General features: G+C 41.9%; 1 protein-coding gene across 3 annotated transcripts in view; it reads right to left on the bottom strand.

Moving 5' to 3' along the window:
• nhsb (Nance-Horan syndrome b (congenital cataracts and dental anomalies)) overlaps nucleotides 1-24,667 on the bottom strand; it is a 52,323-nt gene extending 27,656 nt beyond the window's left edge. For all 3 annotated transcript variants that reach the window (XM_068730533.1, XM_068730534.1, XM_068730535.1), the window contains exon 1: nucleotides 24,083-24,667. In XM_068730533.1, coding sequence (XP_068586634.1) covers nucleotides 24,083-24,362 — 280 coding nt within the window. In that variant the 5' untranslated portion in view covers nucleotides 24,363-24,667. The remainder of the gene's footprint in view (nucleotides 1-24,082) is intronic.
• Between the last annotated feature and the right edge of the window lie 1,806 nt (nucleotides 24,668-26,473).

The following is a 26,473-nucleotide window of genomic DNA, read 5'->3' as shown; positions in this document are numbered from 1 at the left end:
AGAGTGTGCCTCAAAGTTTTTGCAACATCTGAAAAGTATAAAACAACCTAAATAGTTTAACCATACTACAACTTGATGGCCTAGTGCTGAAGGCGCCCTCAGATGTCATGTTACATCCTCTTTCTTCCTGTGTTTCCGTCTGTCCTTCACATCCTCTCGATGTGTTTAATGTCGTAAACGGATACTACAAATAAAGCAGGCAGTTAGGATTACACATTGCACTGTGTTGCAATACTAATTAAAGTTACCAAATAAAAATCAAACCAAATAAATGATTCTACGTTGATTAATTTATCAAAAAGGATAATAAAGTTCAACATTCATCCCAGTTTTTGCACTCTCTGGTTTGCCGTCCCCTAGCTTCGCTCTTTATGGCTCATGTTATCTAATAAAGTTATCTACACAGTCTTTTGCATAATTCTCTTCGAACCAGAGATCTGATTTTAGTCTTTCAAGTGTTTGAGATAGAACTTGTGTGAGAGTGGCTGGGCCACATCTGGGATGATTAGAGCAACTCGGAGCAGCTCTTGACCATTTGCCTGAGTGGAAAAATAGAAGTTATTTTCAAGTCTAGAGCATATCATTCTACTTATTTAATATCAAATTGATCAAAATTATTAAAATGAATCCAATTGGGTGTTGACAGTATAAAACACATAAACATCAGATCTTCATCCTTTCAAAGTTGGCCTTTCCTACCCGGCTCACATTCACTCTCCTCTCGCCTTTGTTCGCCTCGTTATATTATCCGTTGTCCTCTTGCCTTGCGTGCTTACGATCTGGCACCTGGTCGTCAAAACAGTCTTTTTAAATGAGCAAATACTCTCCAGTTCTATAACGGATGCTATTGCAACAAATACACTGACCTCTTTAAGGAGCCGCCATTGTTTTAAACAAAGTCGCCTCTCCGTGTTGTCTCGCGCACACCTAATGGTAGCGGCCAGCAGCTCCTCACAGGATTCCGGTCGGTCCGGTCACAGGTTTACCGAACACAGACACAATACTCGAATCCTGACGAGTTGGATTTTCAAGCCAGTGATTCTGGCAGAAATATGGCAGCTATGACTGATATATCACACAATTAGATGGGTAGAACTGATGAATCAAAGTGTAAGAAGCAATTTCCTGTTGTAGCTGTTCGAGATGGAGCTAAGTTTGAACTACTTTTCAAACAGTTTGGTAGTTTAATCCAGTGGTTTTTAACCCAGGGGTCAGGCCAATGATTCATCTGACGGGTCGTGAGATCTAAGGTGCAGCGTACGACATTCAGAGCATTAATCTGCTGTGGTTACAGCAGAACATGTCGTCCTGTCGTGGAGGCGTAGCACTCACCCTCTGGCTACAGGTAAACACTGTTAGCTCTGTCAGCACGTTTGGTTAGCTTTTAGCTACAAGCCATCGGCTCAGGCACCGCCATGTTGAGAGGCAATCGAAATGCTCCCAATCTTTGTATGACGCACCTTTAATGACTGTTGGAAGAAAGATAAAACAAAGATTTGCAATATTAATCTGTTTTCTTTTCTTTTTTTTTTACTTTTCTGTAATCTTTCCTTTTTTTTTGTGAAATATTGGATAATTGAACCTCTTTAGGCTTTGAATAGATATTTAATTGAAACCATCTCAGACGTTTAGAGGGGAAATGTCTTGTTGGTGGAACTGCTAACAACTTGTAGAGATGTGAAAAATGACAAGGAGCCCAAACTAGACACCGACTTTGTGTAAGGGGGTCACACATCAAGAAGACTGGGATCCACCAATCTCTAACAATATGTTTTATTTATAGGCTGATCATTTAAAAAAAAAGTAACTAGTAACTATAGCTATCAAATAAATATAGTGGAGCAGATGTATAACGTGGTATAAAATAGTACAGGCAAATGTAAGTATACCTCAAACTTCTATTTAAGTAAAAATACTTGATTACATGTACCTGGTCACTTTCCACCACTGGGGGCTGGTAAAAACGGTCTAAAAAAATGTCATCACAACACAAATTGAGTCGCACCTCAACTAATTTGTCCATGCTGACGTCTCCAGAGTATATTTATTTTTCGGACAATACTTCACGTTTAACTGTCCTTCATGGCTTACGTGGGGAACCTTTCCTCTTAAATTGCTTTGTTGTAGGATATGAATTAGCATTACACCATGAGCTGCTGACAAATACGCAGCCTCCCATGACACACACACACACACACACACACACACACACACACACACACACACACACACAAAGCTCCTCCTCAGAGAGAGAATCATTTCTACTTCCCTGGGTTGCCACTGCTAGGTTGACCTATTTTTGTCCAGACCTCTCTCTCTTTCTGTCTCCCTCTCTCGCTCACTCGCTCCAGCCCAATAATTCACCCTGCTTAATAATTCACTACAGCTTCATAAGCCTCTACTCAACTAAATGACAGGCTCAGGCAAACAACAACAGTTTTTACAGATGCATTTTGCAAAGCCACATAAATGGAATAAAGCGCACATATAATATAGGGTGTACTGTATGCAAGTTGGATATATACTATACATATATATATATATATATATATATATATATATATATATATATATATATATATATATATATATTATATATATGGTATACAAGAGGAAGGGTCCAAGGATGTGAGATAGTTGTACATGTAAGAAGTTGGCAGGTCATTTATAATCCCCACATGACATCCATCACTTTTTCGAGCGAGATACGAACGCAAAAAGAAACGGAGACAATGGTGGTGGTGTTATTGTAAAACTGCAGATTATTTGCCAGTCTATGCACAGACTCACTCTGCCTGATGTGATTGGATGGCCGGATTGGGCAGGAACCAATAAGGGCACCAGGAGGAAGAGAGCAGGCACAGAGAGTACTCTCGCTGATGCTGGGCACACCCTGTAGCCCTCGGTGTGTGTGTGTGTGTGTGTGTGTGTGTGTGTGTGTGTACCAGTGCCTATAAAATGAATCTGCATGCTAAGTTTGTGATTATTTATATATTTTGTGCTCATGGTTGAAAGACAAGACATTTCCTTTTCAACAGAACATTCCAGCCTCCTGTATTTTACATCTACCCTGCCCCCTTTTTAAATCTCCTCCCAGGAGCTGATGCAGAACAAAGACAACAACCATAATATATTCTGTACCCATATTGTCATTGCATTATAAATAACACTCTGCAGTTGTTGTTTTTTTTGTATAAGCCCTTGTGTGCCCTGTGTGAATCTTTAAATGTGACGCTGTTATTTCTGAATTTCCTACTTGGTCTATTTTTAAGAGTTGCGAGCTGCAGCAGACGATTCGGGCTGTGAGGGCTTTTGTGGGTAGAGGAGCGAGGTTGGCCAAATGATCTCGTCTGAAAGGAATAATTCAATATTTCGGGGCATATACACTTTTTTTTTTCTTTCTTGCTTGGAGTTAGATAAGAAGACTGGTACCACTGTCATATCTGTCTGTTAAATGTGAAGCTGGAGCCGGCAGCTAGTGAGCTTAGCTTAGCATAAAGACTAGAAACGGGGAAAAACGCTAACCTGTTTTTGCCAGCCTACAAGCTAACTAATTGCCACTCTTTATCTTGAATTTGAATCGTTTTATTCAGTTCAAAGATTAGTTGTCACTGACTATGTATTTTGTTCACTTTTTTTTCAAAGCTAAGCAATTGTGTCGCCGTTCAAATTAACTTCAGTGTGTACAACAGTAAGTAAACACATCACCGCTGTCTTCAGTTCAGTTCAGGCTATGTTGCTGGTTCAAGCTGTCACTTTCAGTTCAAAACTAGGCCCGTGAATTCACTGATTATACCATTGATTATATGATTACAAGTATGTGTTACAGCTTTAACACATTATGGTTTGTTTTAGGTTTTTGCAGGCTTTTAACAAGGAAGTAACATTCTGTGTATCAATGTGTTTAATGGTAAGTAACGGTTCTGGTGGTGGATTGTTTAACCTTTAGGCAGAGCTGATTCCCCCCTGTTTCTAGCCTTTATGCTAAGCTAAGCTAATCTGCTGGCTGCAGCTTCATATTTATCGTAGAGACACAAGGGTGGTATTGGTCTCCTCGTCTAACTTTCTGCAAATAAAAGCGAATAAGCGTGTTTCCTAAAAACAATCTATTAAATTGAACGCAGCCTCATTGCTTCTCTTCTGCTCTTTATTTTCCACAATGGCACTAATGAGAGCGGAGAAAGAGCAGGAGAGGGGTGTTGGATGCGTGAGTGTGTGTGATGCTGTAGTCTGATCGATGTGACAGTGAGAGTGAGTCTCCTCGAAGAACCCCGGCCTTATTGCTCTTCTCTTACACACTACCCCCTCACCCACGACATACTCTGTCTCTCACTGTCTTACACACACACACACACACACACACACACACACACACACACACACACACACACACACACTGTACAACGGCTACAATTCCCTTCTATCTCCTGTCATCTTCTTTCCTCCCGTCGTCCTTTTATCGCTTGTTCCCTTCACCACTTCTTCTTTACCCCTTCCCTCCTTCTTCTTCTTCTTCTTCTTCTTCTTCTTCTTCTTCTTCTCTCTGCACGTCAACCAAGGCTGCATCCCGGAGGCCAACCAATTGTAATGATCCCATTGTCTCCACACAGCCTCATCAGCTGACCGAAATACCGATGGCTAATAACCAATTAGCATCTAAACTATTACAACCTTAACTTCTAACAGGATGGAAACTCAGGTCACAGAAGACGACAGAAAGTGTTGCTCATAACTGTAATGCTTGTGTGATAAAATACTCTAAAGGTTCATTTCATAGCTTTTCAGCTGTCAGCGAATTGTACTAGCTCAGATTTCATGAAGTGAAGTTCTTTAGAGGACGGAAACGAACACAAACTGTCATTTTCTTTTGCCGTCTTTCTAAAACTTTGCACTACATTTGAATGGAAATCTGGCTATTGTCACATTGTTCAACATTTTCATTTGATAAATTGTTCTTATAAAAATATTGATTATAGCTGCTTTAAGAAATTCTTAATGAATTTTAAAACGTTTGGAACAGACTAAAAAGTCCGGTGTGAGCAGAGCAGCGTCAAGAAATGGCAAATATCTTTCTTTCTGCTCTTTCCTTCTTGTCTTCAGTGCTATTCAGCTCCACAGATGTGTTGAGAGATATATCTCTGAGATTTCCGCTACTAGCACTGCAAATAGCCTCGCTAGATGGGTGTTAGCGACAAGGGACAGGTAATTCAGCCGAAATACATCTCGCTCAATGTTGTATTTACTACCAACACTCTCCACTGGCATTGGAAATTCATGAGAAATCTCCAGCAAACTAAGATGACCAATCGTTGCTCTTGCGGTCTTCACATATTTTCACAACACATTTTTGAGGAGATGCATGTCAGCCGTTGCGTAGCTGACATGTGGGCTCCGCGGCGACACTGTAACCCCTTAACGCACAAGTATAAATCCCTTTAAGTGGACGAAGTGTGTTAATTGAGTTTTTGGGCCAACAAACTTTTTAATGTATCCCAAAAATGTGTAAGCTGTCTTTTCCAACACTGTTGCAAGCCGTAGAGCTTTTTAAGCTAATTTAGCTGTCTGGCTAGTAAAGAATCAGAAGTCCATAAGCAGAAGGAGACGAGGAAGCCCCAGTGGACAACACAGTTTGTGTGTAGAATGAAAAGCACACATGTCTAATAAATGTGCCATCTATGTTTCACCCATGTCCAATGTCACTGAATACAGTTTTGAGAGGTTTTGTTTTTTTTCCTAAAGAATGACACAACCCCTCCGAGTAGAGATGAAAACAAAGTGAGCAGCTTGAGTCTGGGAAGAGGTGGCAGAGGACGGCCGCACGGATAATCACTTCCCGAGTCTACTAAACGATTCTGACAGCTTTAAAGGAGTTGGAGATACAAACACAGACTTTTAAACCCCACCAGGGGTTTTCACTTGCATTTAATCCCCACAGAGTTCAAGTAGATTTCACTGGAGCAAAATGCGAGTGCGCGCATGTGAAAATATATCGATAATGTTGAGGGTGCTGCTGCGAGGAATAAGAACACAGCTTTGGAAGTCTTCAGGTGGTTGACCAAACAATCTCGGTCCATTTAGTAGCTTTTGATCATATCACAGAATCTTCCTCAGCAGTGGAAGTCATTGGATTGTAGACTTAATTTATTCAGATGATTTCTTGTCCCATTGTTGGCTTTAAAGGGGAACTGGGTTAATACAACACTGTTTACAGGTCTTGGGGAGTGCTACTGCGTATGTCGTATAAAGCCTTTAGTGGCTCCAGGGGGAGCTGTGTGAAGTCTGATGAATTACTTGAGTCAGTGTCTGTTGGGGCTGAAGACTACAAGTTTGAAAATGAAAAGAAATCTGGAGTTGAGGCGTTAGAAAGAAGGGAGTTTACCAGACTTGTGTAATATAGCATAACACACCTGAACCTCCGACTTAACTTGCAGTGGCGGAGTTGCATTATGGGTAATGTAGGCGTCAGGTTTTGACTGCCGAGGGCAAGAGTTAACTTCAGTCTCAACTTAAGAATTATTTAAACTTAAATGTTGGTCTTAACATTTTAGGCAACTTGGACGAGAAGTCCTGAAAGGGCTCAGATAAAAATGGCAATTTAAACTCCATCTGCTGAGGAACATTGTGTGATACGATTGAAAGCTCCAGAACAGCTACTAAATAGACCTTGCGATGAGATGGTTTTAAAATCTACTGCTTCCAAGGACGAGAATAAATGTTAGAAATAAAAAAATTCAAGTCAATTCATACTTACTTCAAAATGTAGGCTTTCATCCAAATAACAAGAGTCGAAAAAGCAAAAAAAAAAAGCATCAGGCGGGCAGCTGAGGTCAGCGAGACCTTTAGGAGTTCAGAAGTTAGGAAGAGTACGGATATATCCCTCTACTGTGTACTAACTAACCACTAACTCTTCATCTGTTGGAGACCATTTCGGTGTAACTTTAGCTGCCGTTGTCACAAAGACAGCAAAGACAGACCATTGTCGTATTCATGAGTATAAGAAGCGGACCTTGTCAATTTGATGTCAGCCATTGGTTTGTTGACTGCCGTTTTGAAGCCTCAAATTCAACATTGTGGCCCTCGCTGTCTTGGTTTTCTTGGCTTTTTTTCAACGGGAAGTGACACAAGAGCGTGGAGTTAGTTATACTTCTATTACTTCTTCTTTACAATCTGATTTCTTTTTGACATTAGAGGAGGCGCGTCCGTAGAAAGAATGCAATTTTAAGGCACTTTGGCATTGGCTTCACCAGGAAGTTGCTGCCTGGATCTATTACGAAAATCTGTCAGTGAGTGTAGATTTTACGCAGACTAGTTACTGACGTAGTTACACTATCGGAAGAGTAGAGATTATGTATGCTTCTTGTAGCGATGGATGCTCTTACACCATTTTAACATCTGGCTAGAATGCATCTTCAGATTTCAATCCAACTTGAATGCCTCTTGCATGCACTTACATTTGGCTTTTTTAAGATCAGATAGCTTTCCGATCCTCCAGAGACACGTGAATTAGATAATTATAAATGGGGTCAAAATTGTGATGTTACAGGCTGTAAAACCATTACTATGTGCTTCACAGATATTCAATGCGGTGCAGGCTTTTTCTAAAAAGAAACAGTTTGTACAGAACTGCCAGATGTTATATTATTCTCACAAATAAAAACGGTGAATTGACTAAACTGTTTTTGTGCTTAAGAATGGTGTTTTAAATTCATTCCCTTTATACAAAAAGAAAATGAGGATGATGTTTAAATGGTATTTGTGTTACATTAAAACAGCCTCAACAGCTGGTGATGTGCAAATAATGCCATACGCCTCTGCACCTTCTAAGACCTGAGTCACAATAAACATGAATGCTATCGAAGGGGAATGACCACTAGTTTCAAATAAAACGTCAAAAATGTTGCGCCATCGTTCAAAAGTACATAAAAAGTACGACATCCCGCAGTAGGCCTTCATCCAGCTCTATTAACAAGATCTAAACTCAATCCTGTGCTCAATCCTTCTACTCCTACAAAAGAACACGACATAATGAGATAAGAGTCAGCCCTATCCAATATATCTGTTTACTGTGGAGTTAAGCCAGGTATTTACTGAATCTGTTCAAAGGCTTTGAAACAACGGCCCTGCTTACATCTGACCGTGGCCTTGAAGAAAATATACTCAGTGTACTTGAACCATATGGAGTCTATGAGTAATGAGAAATAGACTCATAGACTCCATATGGAGTCTGTGGGCGACTGAGATGCTTCTTTTACTGAACCGCATCAAGGAAGGCCTACGATGGCAGAGCAAGTCATGACAAAGAGCCGTAGTCAATACAAATAGTGCAGTTTCAAAGAATTCCCACATGCACAGGGAAATTAATTTCGGTACTATCAGTGCGTGTGTTCAATTTAAAGTTCCACCTGGTAAAGGTGAAGCTAATTTAAATTACTTTTAAAATATATTTAAAATATATTACTTGTGAACCCCATCTAAATAAGGCATAACTATGGTAGCGACATTATTTTTTAACAAAACATACATTTATACACACACGGTAGATTTTGTATGCGGTACCATGGTAGAGCTCTGCGTGCCCACAGACGGCTATAAGTACTTCTCCTCCTTTTCTGATTCCACCAGTGACGTCAGGAGAATCTTAACTCTGATAGGCTTTTGCAACTTTTGCAAAGTGTAAAGTTGTATAACATGCAAATACTTAAGTGATAGAACCACAGAACTTTGAGAATTTGGTCTGTGTGCGGTTGTGCTGCTGTAAGTGCATGAAAACGTGAACTCAGTATCAAGTACAGTTGAACTAAGTTACACATCCCTGATAGTGATCAGTAGACCTTTTGCGTAATGCTAATTTTAATAATCCTAAAGTTTAAAAATCCTTCCCTGATTCATCAACCTGTCTTTATCTGTGATGGGTACAGACTTACTGCAATAAATCAGCCAGGATGAATGGCTTTTACCTGGATTCACCTCATCAGTGCATTTCATGGAATGAGAAAGAGATCCTGGCAGCCTATACACTCAACTGTAATGTGGTATAAATAATGAGCGGCTATAAATATTAATCTGAAGTTACACAAGCAAAAATCCTGGGGGGTGGGGGGGGGGGGCAAATGCACAGAAACAACTGCAATAAACCACGTTGTCATTGTGACTGAACATCTGTATAGATGGGACAACACACCCAGAAAATCCTTTCATTTACACTTGAGTAAAAACGATGGGGTTACAGTATGTAGTAAGCTTCGTCTCATTAGAAACGGCCTGTTTTTAAGCAGAGGCTCTGACTGTACTATAATGAGCAGTTGAAGAGAGGAGAAAAAAATGTTTAATGCATTATCTCCCCTTTTATCCCGAGGATGAGAGGAGGGCCAGTTTCTGTGGGACGTTCAAGTGTTGGTCATGGATTTGTGCATCTGTGTGTTTTTCCGTCAGAGCATGTCGTATGTGTTTTTACGCGCGCACAAAGAGAATAACTAACCTCATCAAGTTTTTTCTTGGTGGTTCTTGCATTTACCTCAGTGTTGTGCATGGGCGCAGGCAACCAAAATGCCGACGCTACATTAACGCGCATACGCCGTTTACCAAATGTGATAATGAGCGCTGTGATTGTGTGAGATCAGCGCTATCAGGGCTGTGACCACGCTGCAACGATACACATCAGATGGTGTAAATGCGCTGCACAAAGGTTCAGCTGGGGCCGTATCATCCTCAGGATCAGTGCTTCTGATCCACTGCAGAACCATATGGCCCCGCTGCACTTTAACACGCATGGATTAGAGGTCTGGTTTACCCGTCCACGGACGCTTCCTTTAAAGCTCACAGTGTCCCTGTATGTGAAGTTCTTTATTTCATTTTTTTTTAAATATGTATGAATTCTGTATGAAAAGGGCTTCACAACTCGCCTTAATAATAACGGTTTTACAGCACATTTAGTTACACAATTCTCTTAACTGGAAAACAACTGTATATATAAAAAAAAAAAATGAGCCATATGCCAATTTACTGTGATTCATTTTAGATGATGCTGAAGGTGACGCAGAGGAGCTCCGAGTGGCGAAGAAGTCCTCGGCTCTGGGATATTAACTGATTAAGCACTGATACAAGGGGAAATAATAGGGATTGTGACTTTAATATGTTAGGCTATTAATCTGCTATCACATGTCATCTGTAGGGACTTGGCCTCAGTGGAGTAATCTGCTGGGTAAGGCACACACACACACACACACAGTGCTGGGGTGTCCCCAGTAAGTCACACAACTGGTTAATTGTAATTTCTTGCTACTGTAATTATTCGACTGTGTGATGATAATTACTAGACCATAGAATGGGAGCAGAATCTGTCAGGATACTGTAATTATTTCACTCATGTTGTATCTGGAGTATTCATGCTGTATAAAATTGGATAAACAACCCTTTTCCCCCTCCTCTCATCACCTCTGATGTAATTCTTCCATTTCAAACCGTTCTCCCTCCCAATGCGTCAAATACAGATGCTCGTTCGGGGCTCCTCGGCGCCCGACACCGACGCACCGAAGCGCTGTTGAGTGTGTGTGTATGCAACGCACCAGGCTTCCAAGTAACTCCATTGTAAACACACCCGTGTCTTTATCGTGCAAGACAGTCCACACGGGGCAGGCGGGAGGCGGATGGGTCAATCAAACACAGGACTTAAGTCCACAGGACCGCTGTTTGTGTCCCATGCAAAACTAAAAGTAAACTTTGACAACGTTCACGTCAGTCACGCGTGGTTTGTCAGTCAAGTTAACATCAACCATGCTCTTTTCCTAAACCTAAGTGTTTCTGTTGCCTAAACCCAACTTCCTGTGAAGACAGAAGTTTATTTACACATTTTGCACGAGTGTAAAATTGACACGTCATCCCTGACACGTCCAAAGTTGGCGCTAAAGTGGTACGTAGAGCATCGTAGTTTGAGCGACGCAGTTAGCTTAGGAGCACTGACCAAGCTGCAGTGTTTGACGCATTGAGGTGAGAATTTGTCCATTTTATAGCTGTCTGTTGATCAACTGTTGGATGGATTATTGTGACATTTTGTACAGGCGTTAAAGGTTCCCAAAAGGATGAGTTCTAATGACTTGGCGAGCTCGTCGGTTTTTCCTCTTGCTCCACCAGAAGGTCTATGTTTTCTATCTCAGTGTTAAATGGATTGCAATAAAATGTTGTACAGACATGCATCGTTCCCAGAGAATGAACCTTAATGGCTTTGGTGATCACCATGACTTTTCCTCTGATGCCACCCTTGACAATGGGGTTTCTGATGACATTTCATGACACCTCTTAGATGAATTGCCATAGAATTTGGTTCAGTCATTCATGCTCCACTCTGGATGCATTGTAATAACTGTGGTGATTCTTTAACCTTTAGCCATCTAATGCCATCAAATAGCTGGAAGTGAATACCATTTCCACAGCGGTACTTTGTGTTTAATGCTAACTGGCAAATGTTAGCATGCTAAACTGAGATGATGAACACTATACCTGCTAGCATTTAGCTTGAAGAACCTCTACATCACAGAGCTTCTAGCATGTCTGTAGACTCTTTGTCTTGTTGCCACGGGTCAACCGTTTCTGTCAGTCTATCATTTTTCCTCCTTATATCGTCTCCTCCTCTCCTCTCCTCTCCTCTTCTCTCCTCTCCTCTCCTCTCCTCTGTAACAGCTGTGGTTGCCTGCGGCGTTCAGTGAATGCATCTCTGGCCTGTCATCCAGAGGAACATTAGCGCACTCATCAAGCCGGACACAGTACATACAACACTCGTGCAGAGCCTACACACAGTACATACTCACACTGTTATGTTTAGAGTGTCACTCCTTACTGTGCACCCTTTGCGTGGCTCAGGTATGGATATGCTGATACCAGTGGCTCCTAAGTAGTAGGGGAGTGCCTGTTTGTGAAGGAAAAGGGAGGAGTTGATGTGTGTGTCTGTGTGTGTGTGTGTGTGTGTGTGTGTGTGTGTGTGTGTAAGTAATGCATGTGTTTGTGTGTGATGCAGGCTTTTGTAGGCCCACTGATACAATTGATAGTGACAGATATATGTCTAATTAGTGCAGCCTAAGCTCGGCTGTCCTCACCTCTCACCAGCCCGCTGTGAAATTGGATTAATTTACCTCGCCTTAATACTCTGTATCAGCCGTGGAATTCAGTTTCTTCAGCAGATTTGTTGCTAATTTGTAAAGAAGTGTGTTTAGAACTTTGTTCAGTTTACAATTTGTGTTCACATACGTACGTACTGTAAAAAGTCTTTCTCACACACACATGCCTGCGCAGTGTGGTGAGCGTGTTGACTTCTTGCTAGTAGTCCAATTAGCTTGGATCGTCTTTACGGCGAGCTTAGGTTCTTACAGAGACAATCTGTTTTGGAGGAACTCCTTAGGAGCAGCTGAGTCCTTAAAACAAGCAGCAGACAACCTCTCCTAAGCTTTTTTTTTTTCTGACCCATCTGTTTCCATCTTATGCTGAAGTCCAGCCACAAGCTCTTTGGTTAAAAATGATCTCAACCGTCCATGCTTTGGCCCTAAATCCCCAGTTGATACTCATAATCTCTGCTGTCCATATTCTGAACCCTGCTGAAGCTCATGGTCACAACATTATTGATATAATTGGTTTCCCCTCCTATTTTTGCATCTGCTAATACCAGGCAACAACAACCGACAGCCCTGGTCATTCCAGCTATAGGATAGTGTTAACAGAGCTGCTGAGCTAAGGGAGGCAGAATCCCATCTCCAAATCCTGCAGTTGTATGCGAGTGTAACTTATCTGGCATAAAGAAATTGAGATAATCAGGATTAAGTTCAAGGAGCGGTTTAAAAAGACTTTTAAAATCTGTTCGTCTTATGTTCTTTTGTGCTCACTCATCATTACCTCAATCTTTCCACATATTGTTATTGTCTTCAGTCTCTTTTTTTTTTTTTTTTAAATCTGTGTCTGTTTTAAACATGACTGCTCTTTGCCAACAGCACCCCTGTGAAGTACAGAGACGTCCATCTGTGAGAGCCTCTGCGTGGGACTTTGTTGTGATGCTGAGAGGAAACCACTGAGTGAGCGAGGCGATGAGGGAGAGAGGGAGAGAAATAAGTGTGAGTATCCGTCTACTGGAACGGTTCGGCCCTCCGAAATACTGTCAGTAAACCTCTATTCAAACATGATGCACTTTTTTATGCTGTATGGAGTTTGGGTTCAAAGCTAAACCTGCAGCAAACTGTTACTGTGAGTACAAACTGTTGTGTCTATAACAGTCGTGTCAAAGTGATTAGCCGTCACTTACTTTTATTTTTAATTTCAAATAAATTCTTAATTAACTTGAAATGAAAGTAAATTCAAGTTTCTTTGTTTTTAATTCAAGTTTAGAATATTTAATGTCTAAACAGGTTTGTAATCCTATTTTATTAAGAGTTAAAGAGGAACTTAACGCCCCCCTTATTACTTAAAAGCAGCCATTAAAAGCCTTATTTACAATGAACACTGTACGTACTTTATGTTTCTTTCCTCTGTCGATGAAACGTTTCCTAAAAGAATCAACTGCTTCTGTTTCCGTCTGATAGCTTCTTTGCTTCTGGGTGCCGTGACCTCAGACTGATAAAAGTTACTCATTGCTGCTCGAGGAATTACAGCACTAAACACGCTGCTGTACGCTGGAAGTCACGAGATGACAGAGATGACCACTCAGTGCGCAGACACTGACGGACACACACACACACACACACACACACACACACTCACACACACTGACCCAGAGAGATTGCTGAGTATGTGCATTTTTTTGGTCCCCAGCCATCTGTCAGAGGTTTTTGGGAGAATGTTGAAGATGATGGGGGGGGTCTCCTGACACCGATGACAGCCGTTCAGGACAGTTCAGTTCAGCATGTCACAGGACACAAATGTGCGCGCACACACACACACACACACACACACACACACACACACACACACACATCAGAGAGGCATTTATGCATGGACAGACATATTGGACACACACACACACAAAAAGAAGCAACACACTGAGCTGCAGTCTTAAGTTTTACTAGCAGACCTGTAGCACAACAAGTTTAAAAACATATGTGAAATGATGTGTTTTCAGTTCCCCTGAAAGTCCCTGTATGGTATATCAGGTGCTCGATTTACACACTTCTAAGTATTTTTCAACCTGCTTTTTACCACTCTATTTCCGTAGTTGATGTGTTAAAGTGACTAGTGGGGACAACATTTTTTTTAAACTGGTCCAGTATTAAACGAGACATCTGGAGACGGGCTGCTATCAAATCGCTGTCTGACCACATTATAAAAACAGACCCTATAGAGGAATACAACCTCTTTCTTCACCTTTCACTTGAGCCGGTCTGTTTGTTATTGTGTGTCTCGCTCTGAGGAGTCTCGTTCTGAAAGCTCACGTCACACGCACATTGTCGAAATGATCTAAATATTCAGCCGTGACATTGCAAATTTTTGAAATAACACCGTCTGAGCCACACTTTTTGTGCTGCAACTCCCACTCCGACAACACCGACGCTCCTCCCTCCAACTCTCACTCACTTTTCCACCGTTGTCTTCCGGCAACAAGTCACATGACACAATAACGAACCGAAAGCAAAAGGTAAAGAACAATCTGAGCCTGTCAATGGCAAAAACAAGCACTTTTGATGGTAAGAAGTTGATTACATTACAGCTGGTTTAGCGACTGGTGTCTGCAGGGTTCTTTAGTGTTGTATTCATCATTTGTTAAAGCAAATTCATGTGCCGAAATCACAAAATCTCCAGTTAAACAATGTTTAACTAAAACAGTTTTAGCCAGAGGATGGGTGATCTGTTCATCTATCCTGATGTTAAATCAGGAGAGATGAAGGTTACAGACAATATGTAACATACGCTATGCAGGTTTACTTCAGAATGAGTGTCTGCATATTTGCGTAAACATTTTTTTCTCCTACAAACTCTATTGTAAAGTACCTTTAGGCCAAACTCTCTGCTGGAGTCAAAATTCTGAAAGTATAAACGTAAAACTTAATGTGTTTCTTATCATATCTTTTCTTCACACAGCTCCTCATGTAGATGAAAGCACATAGACACTGATACAAAATAAACCAAAACAAATTGCAGCCGTTCAAAGTCAAAAAACTGCGTGGCACCACTCTGTACGACCAACTACCTGAAAGTGCTCCTAAAGAGACGTAAAATCAAAATGTGACTTAAAGTTAATAGTTATAAAATGTAACTATTATTACTCAATAGTAGACCTGAATTAAACATTTTTCATATATTAAGAATAGATGTAATTATGATAAAATATCAACTATAAATAGTAATGAATTAATAACAAAAATATGAATTCTATAGACGTATTTATATATATATATATATATATATATATATATATATTTGTTACTAGCTATGTTTACATGTGCTTACAGCTTTATAGAGCCAATATTCTCTCCTTGATGATATGAGCCAAAGAACCAGCTTGACTTCTTCAAGTCTTGTTTATTTTTTGGCATAACTGCTTCAGCTCCAGCAGAACTACAACAACATGAAAAAGCCAGAGGCCAGTTTGCACAGACGAGGAACCGTCTCCAGAACGTGAGCAAGCCAGCCATCCAGCCGGCCGAGCGCTGTGATGTTCAGACCAAGAGGTTCTGCATGCATGTTTCATTGCAGGCTGCAACAGCAACAGAGACTCGGGCACTTAAAGCGGAATTTCAAATGATAACATAAGAGACCGAAAGAAGAGGCTCGCAGGGTTCAGCGGGTTGTGTGCGTGTGTGTGTGTGTGTGTCTTTGTGTGTGTGTGTGTGTGTGTGTGTCTTTGTGTGTGCATTTTTTGTGTGTGCGTTTGTGTGAGGTGGTATGCCAGTGTTAACCTGCCGGTGTGGGAAGACTAATCTGAAAGCATGTCAACGCTGTGTGTGTGTGTGTGTGTGTGTGTGTGTGTGTGTGTGTGTGTGTGTTGCTGCATATGAGGCAGTGGAATCACTTCAGTCAAAATTAGCGGAGAGGTAATTGGGCCACGAGAAGAGAAAATGTGTCGTGGTGATTTTTGCTCTCCATGACATAAGAGACTCCGAGGAGCTGAATCAAATAAGCCGTGTGTTTAAGTGAAGCCGAGCTGCAGCTGGGTGCTTTGTTGTCGTCGGCTCATGACAATAAGAAAGTGTGTTACAGTCTTAAGTTTACATCCCTGCGCACGCAAGGCCATCACATCACTCTCGCCTGACCTCCCCCACACATGTCTTGCCCACATGTTTCTGCTGTAACATAAGTGGACGTATGCCGACCATATGTTTTGATGTAGCTGTGGTAGTTTGTGTGGACCTCCTACTTTATTTCCGACTCTGTCATACGCAAACATATTAGACGCATCAAAAAGAGACAGAAGACAGGAACAAGAAAGGCAAACAGAGATGGAGAGATTAACCCAACTCTTTTCTTTGCAATGAAGATGTAATCATTTTAAAAATAATCTATGATTTTAAGTCCCCCTGAGCCTCTTTACAAATACTTCTTTGTTTCGACCTACCATCTACACACTGGCGGTGGAAATGTCAGGCCCAGTCTATTTTTTTTTTTTTTTTCAAAATTTCCCTTGTACACAAAATGATCAAAACTAATGCTAGTGCTGTGTTTCATTTAGTGCAATCATTTAAACACTAAATGAGGGCGTTCTTTCTCAGCGCAGGATGAGCCATTTTCACTTGGATACTTCCGTGAATACGTAAAACATGAAATGAAGTGGCCTGTTCATTTGAGTTAAAGCTGCTCACCCAGTGCACACACACACACAGACCAGTGTCTTCTCGTGGCACTGATTTGCTGACTGCCCGGATGAATGAATGGTCTCTTTTAGATATAAATTTGGCCTAATGGTTCTTACTGTGAAAGCTTCAAGAGTATGTTTTGAATATGCACATCACATGACCCTGCTGTTTAGATGGTGGCCACCGTATCCAAAATTTGCTCCATAGACATAAAACGCTTTTCCTAAGGACTTGTATCCACCATGAATATTTTTTTTTTAAACCTCACCTTCCGGCTAAAATATACACGATTCATATCTCAAAATCTAATGTGCATATTGACCCTTAAAGTTGCACAGAATAATCATGCTCTCAAGGGGATAAACCTTTTTGAGCACTGTGTTTTAGGCTTTAGGCTTAGAAGTTCACGTGGCAAAGAGTAAAATGTTTTTCTCTGCTGGGCCATGGGTGAGTGTCTATGGATGTATTAGGAGAGAACCAACGCCAATGGGCTATCCTGACCACCACCGCGCGAGGTCAATGTCGAACCTCAACTAGCTACACACGGCGGGTCTGCCAAGAAAAGCAGGGGGATTCATAATGACGCGTCTCTGCCACTCAGCCTTGCTGCCAAGTTGGCCCAGTGATCACTCGCAGGATTGCAACAAAAGAAACACCCCCAAAAAAAGCACTTCACCACGGCCCACCGTCATAAAAGAGATATCTCTGCCGAACCTTCAGGGCGTTTTATTTGTAAAACTTTCTCAGGGCTTAGAAATAATATTTTTTTTTTCATCACATCATCCCAATGTTAAGTCTATGGGCCGAGTGGGAACAAGCGGGCAGCGCCAGGGAGAGACATACTAATGCACAACATGGACGCACAGCTGTAAACGGGGAAAACCTTTAGGCCGATGCATTCTCATTCAAGTTAGTGGGAGTGCAGTGTCCACTTCTTCTAATACATCAGTGGTCTGTGGCTGTCCATCTCCTGCAGTTTGTAACCTGTAGTATCTTTAGCGCCACCATCAACTCAAAATTTGAATTTGTCCAAAAAATAAATATTCTATATAATATATAAATATATTCTGTCAAAATCCATGCAAAACGAATGACATTCCTATCAGCCGCAGCTGCACTTTGTGTTTATCACTAATTAGGGAAATGGTTAACATTACCTGTTTAACGCCAGCATGTTAGCATGCCGACATTAGCATTTAGCTCGCATGCCTGTCCACTCAATATGTGAAGTGGGCATGTCTGAGTGGTGTTGCTCTTTAAGATTCTGACATCTTTCTAGATATTTTGTATTCCTTTTTCTGAATTTTACTTTTTTCCTCTCCGTTCACATCAGAAGGCCTAAACTACTAGGGGCTTCCTTTCTCTGCCATCTCACCCTTTATTAAACTCTCCTCTCCTCTCCTCTCCTCTCCTCTCCTCTCCTCTCTTCTCCTGGCTTGTAAGTGTCTGGGTGGAAATCAAAGTGCATTAAACATTAAATATGCTGTCAAGAGGCAGAAGTCTCTCCATGCTGATGATGATGGGGAAAGTAGGGCAGTGAGGGAAGAGGTATGGATGGAGACGAGGAGGAGAATGGACACAGATATGCAAAGATGGAGGGAAAGACAGATGGAGACAGACACTGAAGAAGCCGTGAGAGAGACAGAAGAGCACATAAATACTCATATATATTGGATTTGGAAAACATCTAAATTGATGCTCTTAGTGTGAGGTGTGTGTGTGTGTGTGTGTGTGTGTGTGTCTGTGGTTAGGTGTGAGACAGACGATACGTGCCTGGACAGAGTGTATCCTAACCTGCCCCGTGTGGTTGGAATCAGATCCCTGAACTACACTCAGAAACGCACACTGAGCAGATTAAGCCTGCTGGCCAGTTGCACAATATAAATCTGGAAAATACGCCTCTATTTCTACTTTTGCTTTTTAGTTTTTTTGACAGACGAAAACAAAACACATTGACTTCACTGAGGCTCACACACTGTGCTGTTAGCTCTCTCTCTCTCTCTCTCTCTCTCTCTCTTTCTCTCTACCCCATCTCTCTTCTCATTTCTGTCCATAGCAAACTGCTTCAGCAATATGTTGCGTGTAACAGAACTGACGCTGGTTGTACTACAAGAAATAGTAAAAATGTTAGAGAGAGAGAGATTGACTGGGCTGAAAGGTTAACGCAGGCCTCTCTCGCTCTCCTGTTACTGTGCAGACTAGCGAGATAAACCAGTCCCCCTGCTGCCACAGGCCATACTCCCTGAAATTTCAAAGTCAAATTTGCTTTAATGGCATACCAAGAAGAAACCTGTGTTGCCAGAGCAGCACAACATATTTGCTAAAATCCCATCGTGTATGAGTGTGTGTGTGTGTGTGTGTGTGTGTGTGTGTGTGTGTGTGTGTGTGTGTGTGTGTGCGTTCTGCACCACGAGAGTTGATATGAGCTGATTCTGCTCCTGAACCCAAACCTGTCCCGCTGCGGTGAGTGTTAACAGAGTTTTATGTAAATGCTTGGTTACCACCATTGCTAGCCTTGTACTCAAACCAGGCATAAGGGAATTTATGCCTAAATTTGCTATTTGTATCCTGTGTGTCGTGTGTAATGTGCATATTTTTTGTGGTTCATTAACAAGTGAAACAACAAACAGCTGAAGAGACTGTGTTTGTGTCAGTATTGATATCATTTGGATGATTGCAGCCATTTTGCTACAGGTTTGTTGATACTTCGGTCCTTCTCTTTGACAGTTAAGCGGTGGGTCTTACCGTCTGTACAATATGACTTGAACGCAACATTAGCTCAGCTAAGAACAAACAATGGAGACAGGAAAAAACAGATTCAGAGTCCACAGCCATGCTGGCTCTATGAGGCTGTACTCACACACAGCAGTGCTTTAAAAGCTAAATGCTAACGTCAGCATGCTAACATGCTCACAATGATTATACTAACGTACTGATGTTAAGCAGGTAGAATATTGACAATGTATGTGTACTATCTCAGATAGCATGATCGCATGCTAACATTAGCTAATTAGCGTTCAAACTGCTGAGGCTGATGGGAAAGTCAAAAGTTGTGGAAATAAACCAAAGAATTGGACAAACAGAAATTCTGACCTGATGCTGTGTCAAAGCTTGTACAATTCATCCTCTGTGGGACATGAATGTCTGTACCAAATTTCACAGCGAGATACTTCAATAAAAACGCAAAAAAACGACCATTTCTTGGTGGCGCTAGAGGAAAAGTCAATGGGATTCAGTAACATGTAGAAATACCAAATAAGTCTCTGTGGCTTAATGAGCGGCTGAGAAGTTGCTGGCTGACGTCCGTACAATCTGTATATTGGCTGTTTGGAACAAATAAACGCTGAATATTCTTAGACTTTGTATGCTGTGGCTGATGAGTAAAAAAACTCCATTATTGTAGCGCAATGACATAATCCAGATCATTTTTAACATCCTTACGAAACCACACTGATGTTGAGTTTACTGATGTTTGCTACTGTTTGTTATATGATGTTTGTGATGCATCATTACTGTACGTCCTCACATACATTCAGTTTTTAATGTGTGTTTGACTGTTTTCTCTTCAGCCGTCATATAGTTATTATTCACATGATACATGATCCAGCGGTATTTCTCCATATATATATATATATATATTAGACATATTCTCCGTTTGTGTGAAAAGGGTTGTGTAGTTTGTTTTTGTTAATATCTCTGCTGTTTATGTTTAAAGTGCGTGTGCATGCCGGTGGTCGGATGTCTGTCCGCTGTGGTCCCTTCAGCGCCAATTCATTTTCATTGCCGTCTATAAAAGTAACAATGCCAATCGTTCGATCTTTGGCTTCAGCCCTCCAATTTAAACACTTGCTAGTCTTCTAAGACTTTCAAAATAACAAATTGAATATCTTGGAGACCCAAAGTAGGCGCCGTGGACTCGAACTACAACAAACTACAACCGGCATTCCTCACTAACCTCCAACGTCCTACAAGCCAAATAATCAATCAATGAAGACAATCATCAGCTGTGGAAAATGATACAGATATCAGTACATTTCATTTGACTTAGTTTTGTGATACAGGATCCAACTGCATGTTTGGTTTACCCAAAAGAGGGACTGTTGCCAGGTATCCTGAAAAAGGTGATTATTATATGTGTTTCTCTGCACCGCTGTAGTACAGTTTGGGACTTATGTCAGCATTTGTGTCATTCAAGGCGGACATAGTGGAATGAAAGTGCATGAAATATTGAAAAGAAATCATCAAACAGGCTGACGGTTGTTGACTTTTTGACAGTTGGATGCATGGATGGCCTACCGTTGTCACTGCTGCTGTCAGATGACGAGCAGAACAGACAGTTTGATTGAGTTTCCATGAATGTCCAACACAACGCGTTGTTTTGCATGATTGACGGACACGAACCGTCTCAACACCATCTGAGCACTGCTTACTGCCACAATCAGGATCAATCCAAGTTAGCAACATATTGACTGCCTTGAAATCTTGATCCACTCCACTATGAAGTGAGGAAACTCTGTTGCCGCGGACATTCAATACCAGCCCGTGTGTACACTCGGAGATATTCATCTCCTCGGGGTTATTGCTGCCATTTGAGAGTAAGAGGGAAGATAATAGCCCTTTTGAAAGCTGAATAAAAATAGCATAACTTTGGTTGGCATCCAAGTATGAGCATTGGTCTACAGAGGACTCAAACTCGCCCCGCAACCAAGCTAAAGTCCCACACAGACAGCCGAGGAGTGTTTCTCCCAGTTTACTCGACGGTGTGTTGAATGAAATATCTAAGACCGAAATAGAGATGAAGGATGAATGAAGAGCCTACATGGTGTGAGGACTAGATATCGCTGTAAAACACATCCAAACAACGGTAGCGCGCTAATAAAAGCACCTACAGGCTGTGTTCATCACACTGAGATGGAGCTGATGAAGTCTTGGTCACGATCTGTGTCAGACTGTCAATTTTGAGAAATGTGATGTATATTTGGTGACTCGTACTGTTACAAACACAAATAACACCATTAGGGTGCTGGCACCTCCATATATAAAACAAACTCAGAGGGTGACATACAATTCCTGTTTTTAAAAGGGAGTTTGTGGTCATTTCTTTTTTTAGCAGTTTAGCCGTACACATCATTTTAAGCTTTCTCCTGATTGGTGGGTTTGTAGACATGGGTCGTAGCAGCAAACTGTGAATTTCTGACACTGCCCAAGTGTTGGGTTCTGGTTTTCAGTCGACAAGGCTTTAAATGTCTAACGGTGAGACCGCCTTTTTAGTTGACACATTTCTCTGTCAGGGGTGTCAACTTTTGTCTCGGACTGCCCAAAATCACACAAAGTAAACAGTGATTTTTTTAACCTCTCATAATGTTGAATTTGAATCATATTTAGAGGTCTTAAGTGGTAAAAACTGAGACGAGAAAGAAGCAAAGATTAGAGGAAATTTTGAAAAAAAAAAAGATCAAATAAAATAAAATTGTATGTATCAGAACTTTGCGTTTTCTAATTCCCTACCGGTGCTACCCACCAGATGTATCTCTTGAGCTCCTATGGGTCCTAACTTCCAGGTTGAGTTGAAGTACTCGCTCTTAAATGGTTGCATGAGCTGCACGATGGCATTCTACACTCACAAAACTCTTGGAAAAGCTTGTGCCAAGCGATACTTATCTTGTATGTCACAGTCCGCACGACAAATCAATATGTCAGGGTTTTTTTTCTGAGCACAAGTGTAACCGACAGACATGTTTTCTGGGTTTGCTGGCGGCAGGTTTAAGGAGTTAACAATAGTGAGGTGTGAGTGCGCCGCTGTGTCTTTGTGCGGAGAGACTTTTGGGAGTGTTGTTATGTACACTGACTTCAGCGTAGAAATGTCTGTCCCTTTCAGCTAGACATCAATCTTTCTCTCACAATTTAATTCCAAGAGACGGCACATGAAGTCCTCTACACCAGAGTCTCATTCATCCAGATCCACAGCAAGCAATAAGACTATTTTGTGTAATAAAGACATCCTCGCTGACACATATGCTCCTGTGTGTGTGTGTGTGTGTGTGTGTGGTTGGGGGTTGGGGGGGGTTAATCTAAAGAGGGAGTTCATGAGCCTAGAGTAGCTTTAGGCCCCAAAATGCTCTTTGGTTGTCCCAGATAATGATAACCTACAGCAGCGCTGAATCCCACTGAACAGAATCGGACTAAAATCACAGAACGGGTCGTCTAAAATCAAAAGCCTTATACTGAAAGGACTGCAGAGGACATAAATAATATGCTGTACAGAACGTGCTGTTTCATTGAATTGCAGAGTCTCCCATTGATGCCAATCAGGCTTGGTTTTTTTGGGGGGTGTTTTTTTGTTTTTTGTTTTTTTTTAAGTGATCCGTCCTCAGTCGACACCTGAACCTCTAGTCATGATCAGTTCATGTTTACTCTGCAACATGGGCATCTGGATTCATTATTGATGCTGTGTTGGTGCCGCTGCATGTGGAAAGGGTGGGTTTGGCGCACGGGGAGTCGCCTCTGAAAACCCCAACACACACACACACACACACACACACACACACACACACACACACACACACACACACACACACACCGTTTAACAGATCCTCGCCTCTGAGCTTCACGTATTCACACCCTGAATTAACGAGGCGGTCTTTTTTTGTTTTTTTTGTTTTTGTGGCCCCCTAAAACACCGCTTGAACATGCTTCAGGTGTGAGCTACCCGCAGTAACGAGACTGCGATGCTGAGCCAATGCAGCGGCAACACACGCCCCTCCGCTCCGCTCCGCGCTGCCCGCCTGTGAACACACACACACACACACACACACACACACACACACACACACACACACACACACACACACACACACACCGCCGCCTCCCCCCCTGCCTCTATCCCCACTGTCGTCGACGGACACATACATACACACACGCACGCACACACACACGCACACACACACACGCACACACACACACACACACACACACACCGAGTCTGGACCGCCTAAATGAATGAGCAGTCAACACGTCCCGCGCTGTGAAAATGCATCTAGATGATACTGGATGGTGAAATGTGCAAACGCAACCGTGTGACACATTTCAATGAGGGGGGGGGGGTATGAGAGCGCGGCCGCGTCTGAGGCGGGCGTGCGTGCAGCTGGGTAAAAATAATTTTGAGGCGTGCGCCCTTCCAAACATGAAGGCACACATGTAGGATGTACATGAAACAAAAATCACACACTGCTCAGATGTAAATCATGACATGGTTTCTTTTTCTTCTTTTTTTTTTTTTTTTTTTGAGGGGGCACATACACTTGTGGTGGTCTACTTACGCACTGCCTCCTTTTTAGGGTCTAGGGCACTGGCAGTCTGCTGTATCTGGCCTATTTTGTTCTGGAGGACCCAGACCCGCTGGTTGGTGCTAATGATGTCGTTCTCCAGCTCCTGAAATAAGGAGCAGGCGTGCCGGGCCAGGTCGGACAGCTGTCGCAAGGTCCGGGACAGAACCACGTTACTGATGGCACACAGGTCCTCGAAAAGCAGACCTTCATCGTTGGGGATCTGGTGCCTGCACAGAAGCTGCGGCTCCGCAATCCGTTTGGCGAACGGCATTTTGCACGCCACAAATAATAGGAGTTGTAAGCCAAGCGTAAATTCCCACTGCCTAGACGAAAAGGGGGAAAGGGGGAAACAGACAACATCCAAATATATAAATCCACGAGAAACCCGATGAGGTTCGGGCCGACCGCGCGTTATCCCCGGGCGTCAATCCAAAGTTCCCAGATTCTCCTTGAGATCCTCCATCCTGCTGATGGTTTGTGGGGGATCACTCACACTCCCGCTCAACACACGCACACACATGCACACACATGCAGGACACAGCTAAGCCCAGGTCAGTGGTGTGAGGATGCGTGTTGAGTCTGCGATCATGGGCTGCCTCCGTGCAGCGTCAAGCCAGCCACAACGAAAAGGAAGCAACGCTCTAAACTTTCAAAATAAGAGGCTGGGTCGAGGAGGATTTATAATAACACCGATGGAGAGGAGGTCTGCGAAAGTCATATGAATTACATAAAACATAGGTGTTGACAAAACATAAATCGACAGCATACAGAATACATTTCAAAGGCCGGTTATGATACACACTACTATTGTTTCATACTCAGACTGCTAGCCATAAGCTTTTATTTTCTAGGTCCGTCCTTTCTTTTCCGGTTTTAGTGTGCTCATATTTCTGGGTATTGATGGAGCCTGTCTGTGGCCTGAGCTGCGCGCAGGCTGAGAGGATGAGAGAGAAGACTGAGGTAAAACCCGGAGATGTGGATGTGTGTGGACAGGGAGCGGCCATGACAACCAGAGTACAGCTACACGTGTGTCATCATGTCAGGACAGAGGAGCATCTTCAACCACGTGACCCTGTAGGCGATCCGCTAACGCAGAGGACTACAACTACAAGACACTCTCAAACCTTTGCGCCTGATAACACCTGGACCAATGGAGCAATGCACAGTGGTTGATCTATATATAATTCATAAGCAGACAGCAACGCTCAACTTCAGCTGGAGAATTTCAGGTAGTTAATAAGGAAATTTCAACTATATTTTAGGAGTTAATTAGCCGGTTTGATCTGGGAACGTAATGTTTCTGAACTCTTTTACTGATGAACTTGTCGGTATTTAATTCCTGAGGACACGAGAGCTTCTTTACTGGAACATAAAAACACACTTCACATCGTTTTGTCACCTTAATACTTCATGACTTTCCATGCTTTTATGAGAATTTTAAATATGATTTTGAAGCAATGACATGTTTAAAAGAAAGTCCCTTTACTTCTGTTTGGTTTTGTTTGGAGACCCCCAGCTGTAAAACATTTGTTCGTGAGAGGTCACACCAGGGAGTTAGACCTCTTTAACACGTGTGACGTCATATGCGGGATGACAGACTGCACACTAATGTATTAATGAGGTCAGAAGAAGGAAGAAAAAATATTCAGCAAATTTAAAATGAAAGGTTGATTTTGCATTATTGTACACAGACATTAAGTAGTGTGACTCTTTAGGACCCCAAACAATAAAGAAGCCAATAAACGTTTCTTAAGGCTTTCACTAATCAACTAATTATCAACATTTAGATTCTAAATTAATTCGTATCTTGGCCTGAAAACCTGCATTGTTGAAACTTTTTTTTTAATGATAAACACCAGATATTTATTTTTCATGCTTATTTATTTCCCTTTATCAAGCGTCATCTGGAAGTAGCTTGAAGTAATGACACTGAAGAATACTGATGATAAAGACAGGTTGAAAACGTTTTTGATTGCAATCACGTTACCAGCGATTTTATGAAGAAAATGGTATTTAGTAACTCGAATTCATTACTTTGTGTCCTAAATTATGTATTTGTCGTAGAGACGACGAGAAAGCTTCACCTGCTGGCAGCAGGACAGTTTGGCTTCAGTGACACAGAAGCTTACACATTCAAATAATTCTGCATTAATGCATGATTTCAAAAAAAGAGTTTCTGCTGTTATTCATCGTTATTCTACAAGTTAAGGTCAGTGGCTGGATCTAATCGTGTTTAAAGGGTGCTTTAATCGTGCTTGGCTTCAGACGCGGCGATGTGAGGACATGCGTCAAGTACCTCGAGTTTGGGGAAACAATGCAATCTGATTGGCTGTTTGTCGAGTACTGTTGTGGCCATGTGCTCGTAGTTCATATTTCTGTTAA

The sequence above is a fragment of the Cebidichthys violaceus genome, unplaced genomic scaffold, assembly GCF_023349555.1.
Source record: "Cebidichthys violaceus isolate CVI_PGR_0920_01 unplaced genomic scaffold, fCebVio1.0.p SCAF_5, whole genome shotgun sequence".
Taxonomy (NCBI): Eukaryota; Metazoa; Chordata; class Actinopteri; order Perciformes; family Stichaeidae; genus Cebidichthys; species Cebidichthys violaceus.
This window is presented reverse-complemented; position numbering and strand designations above follow the sequence as displayed.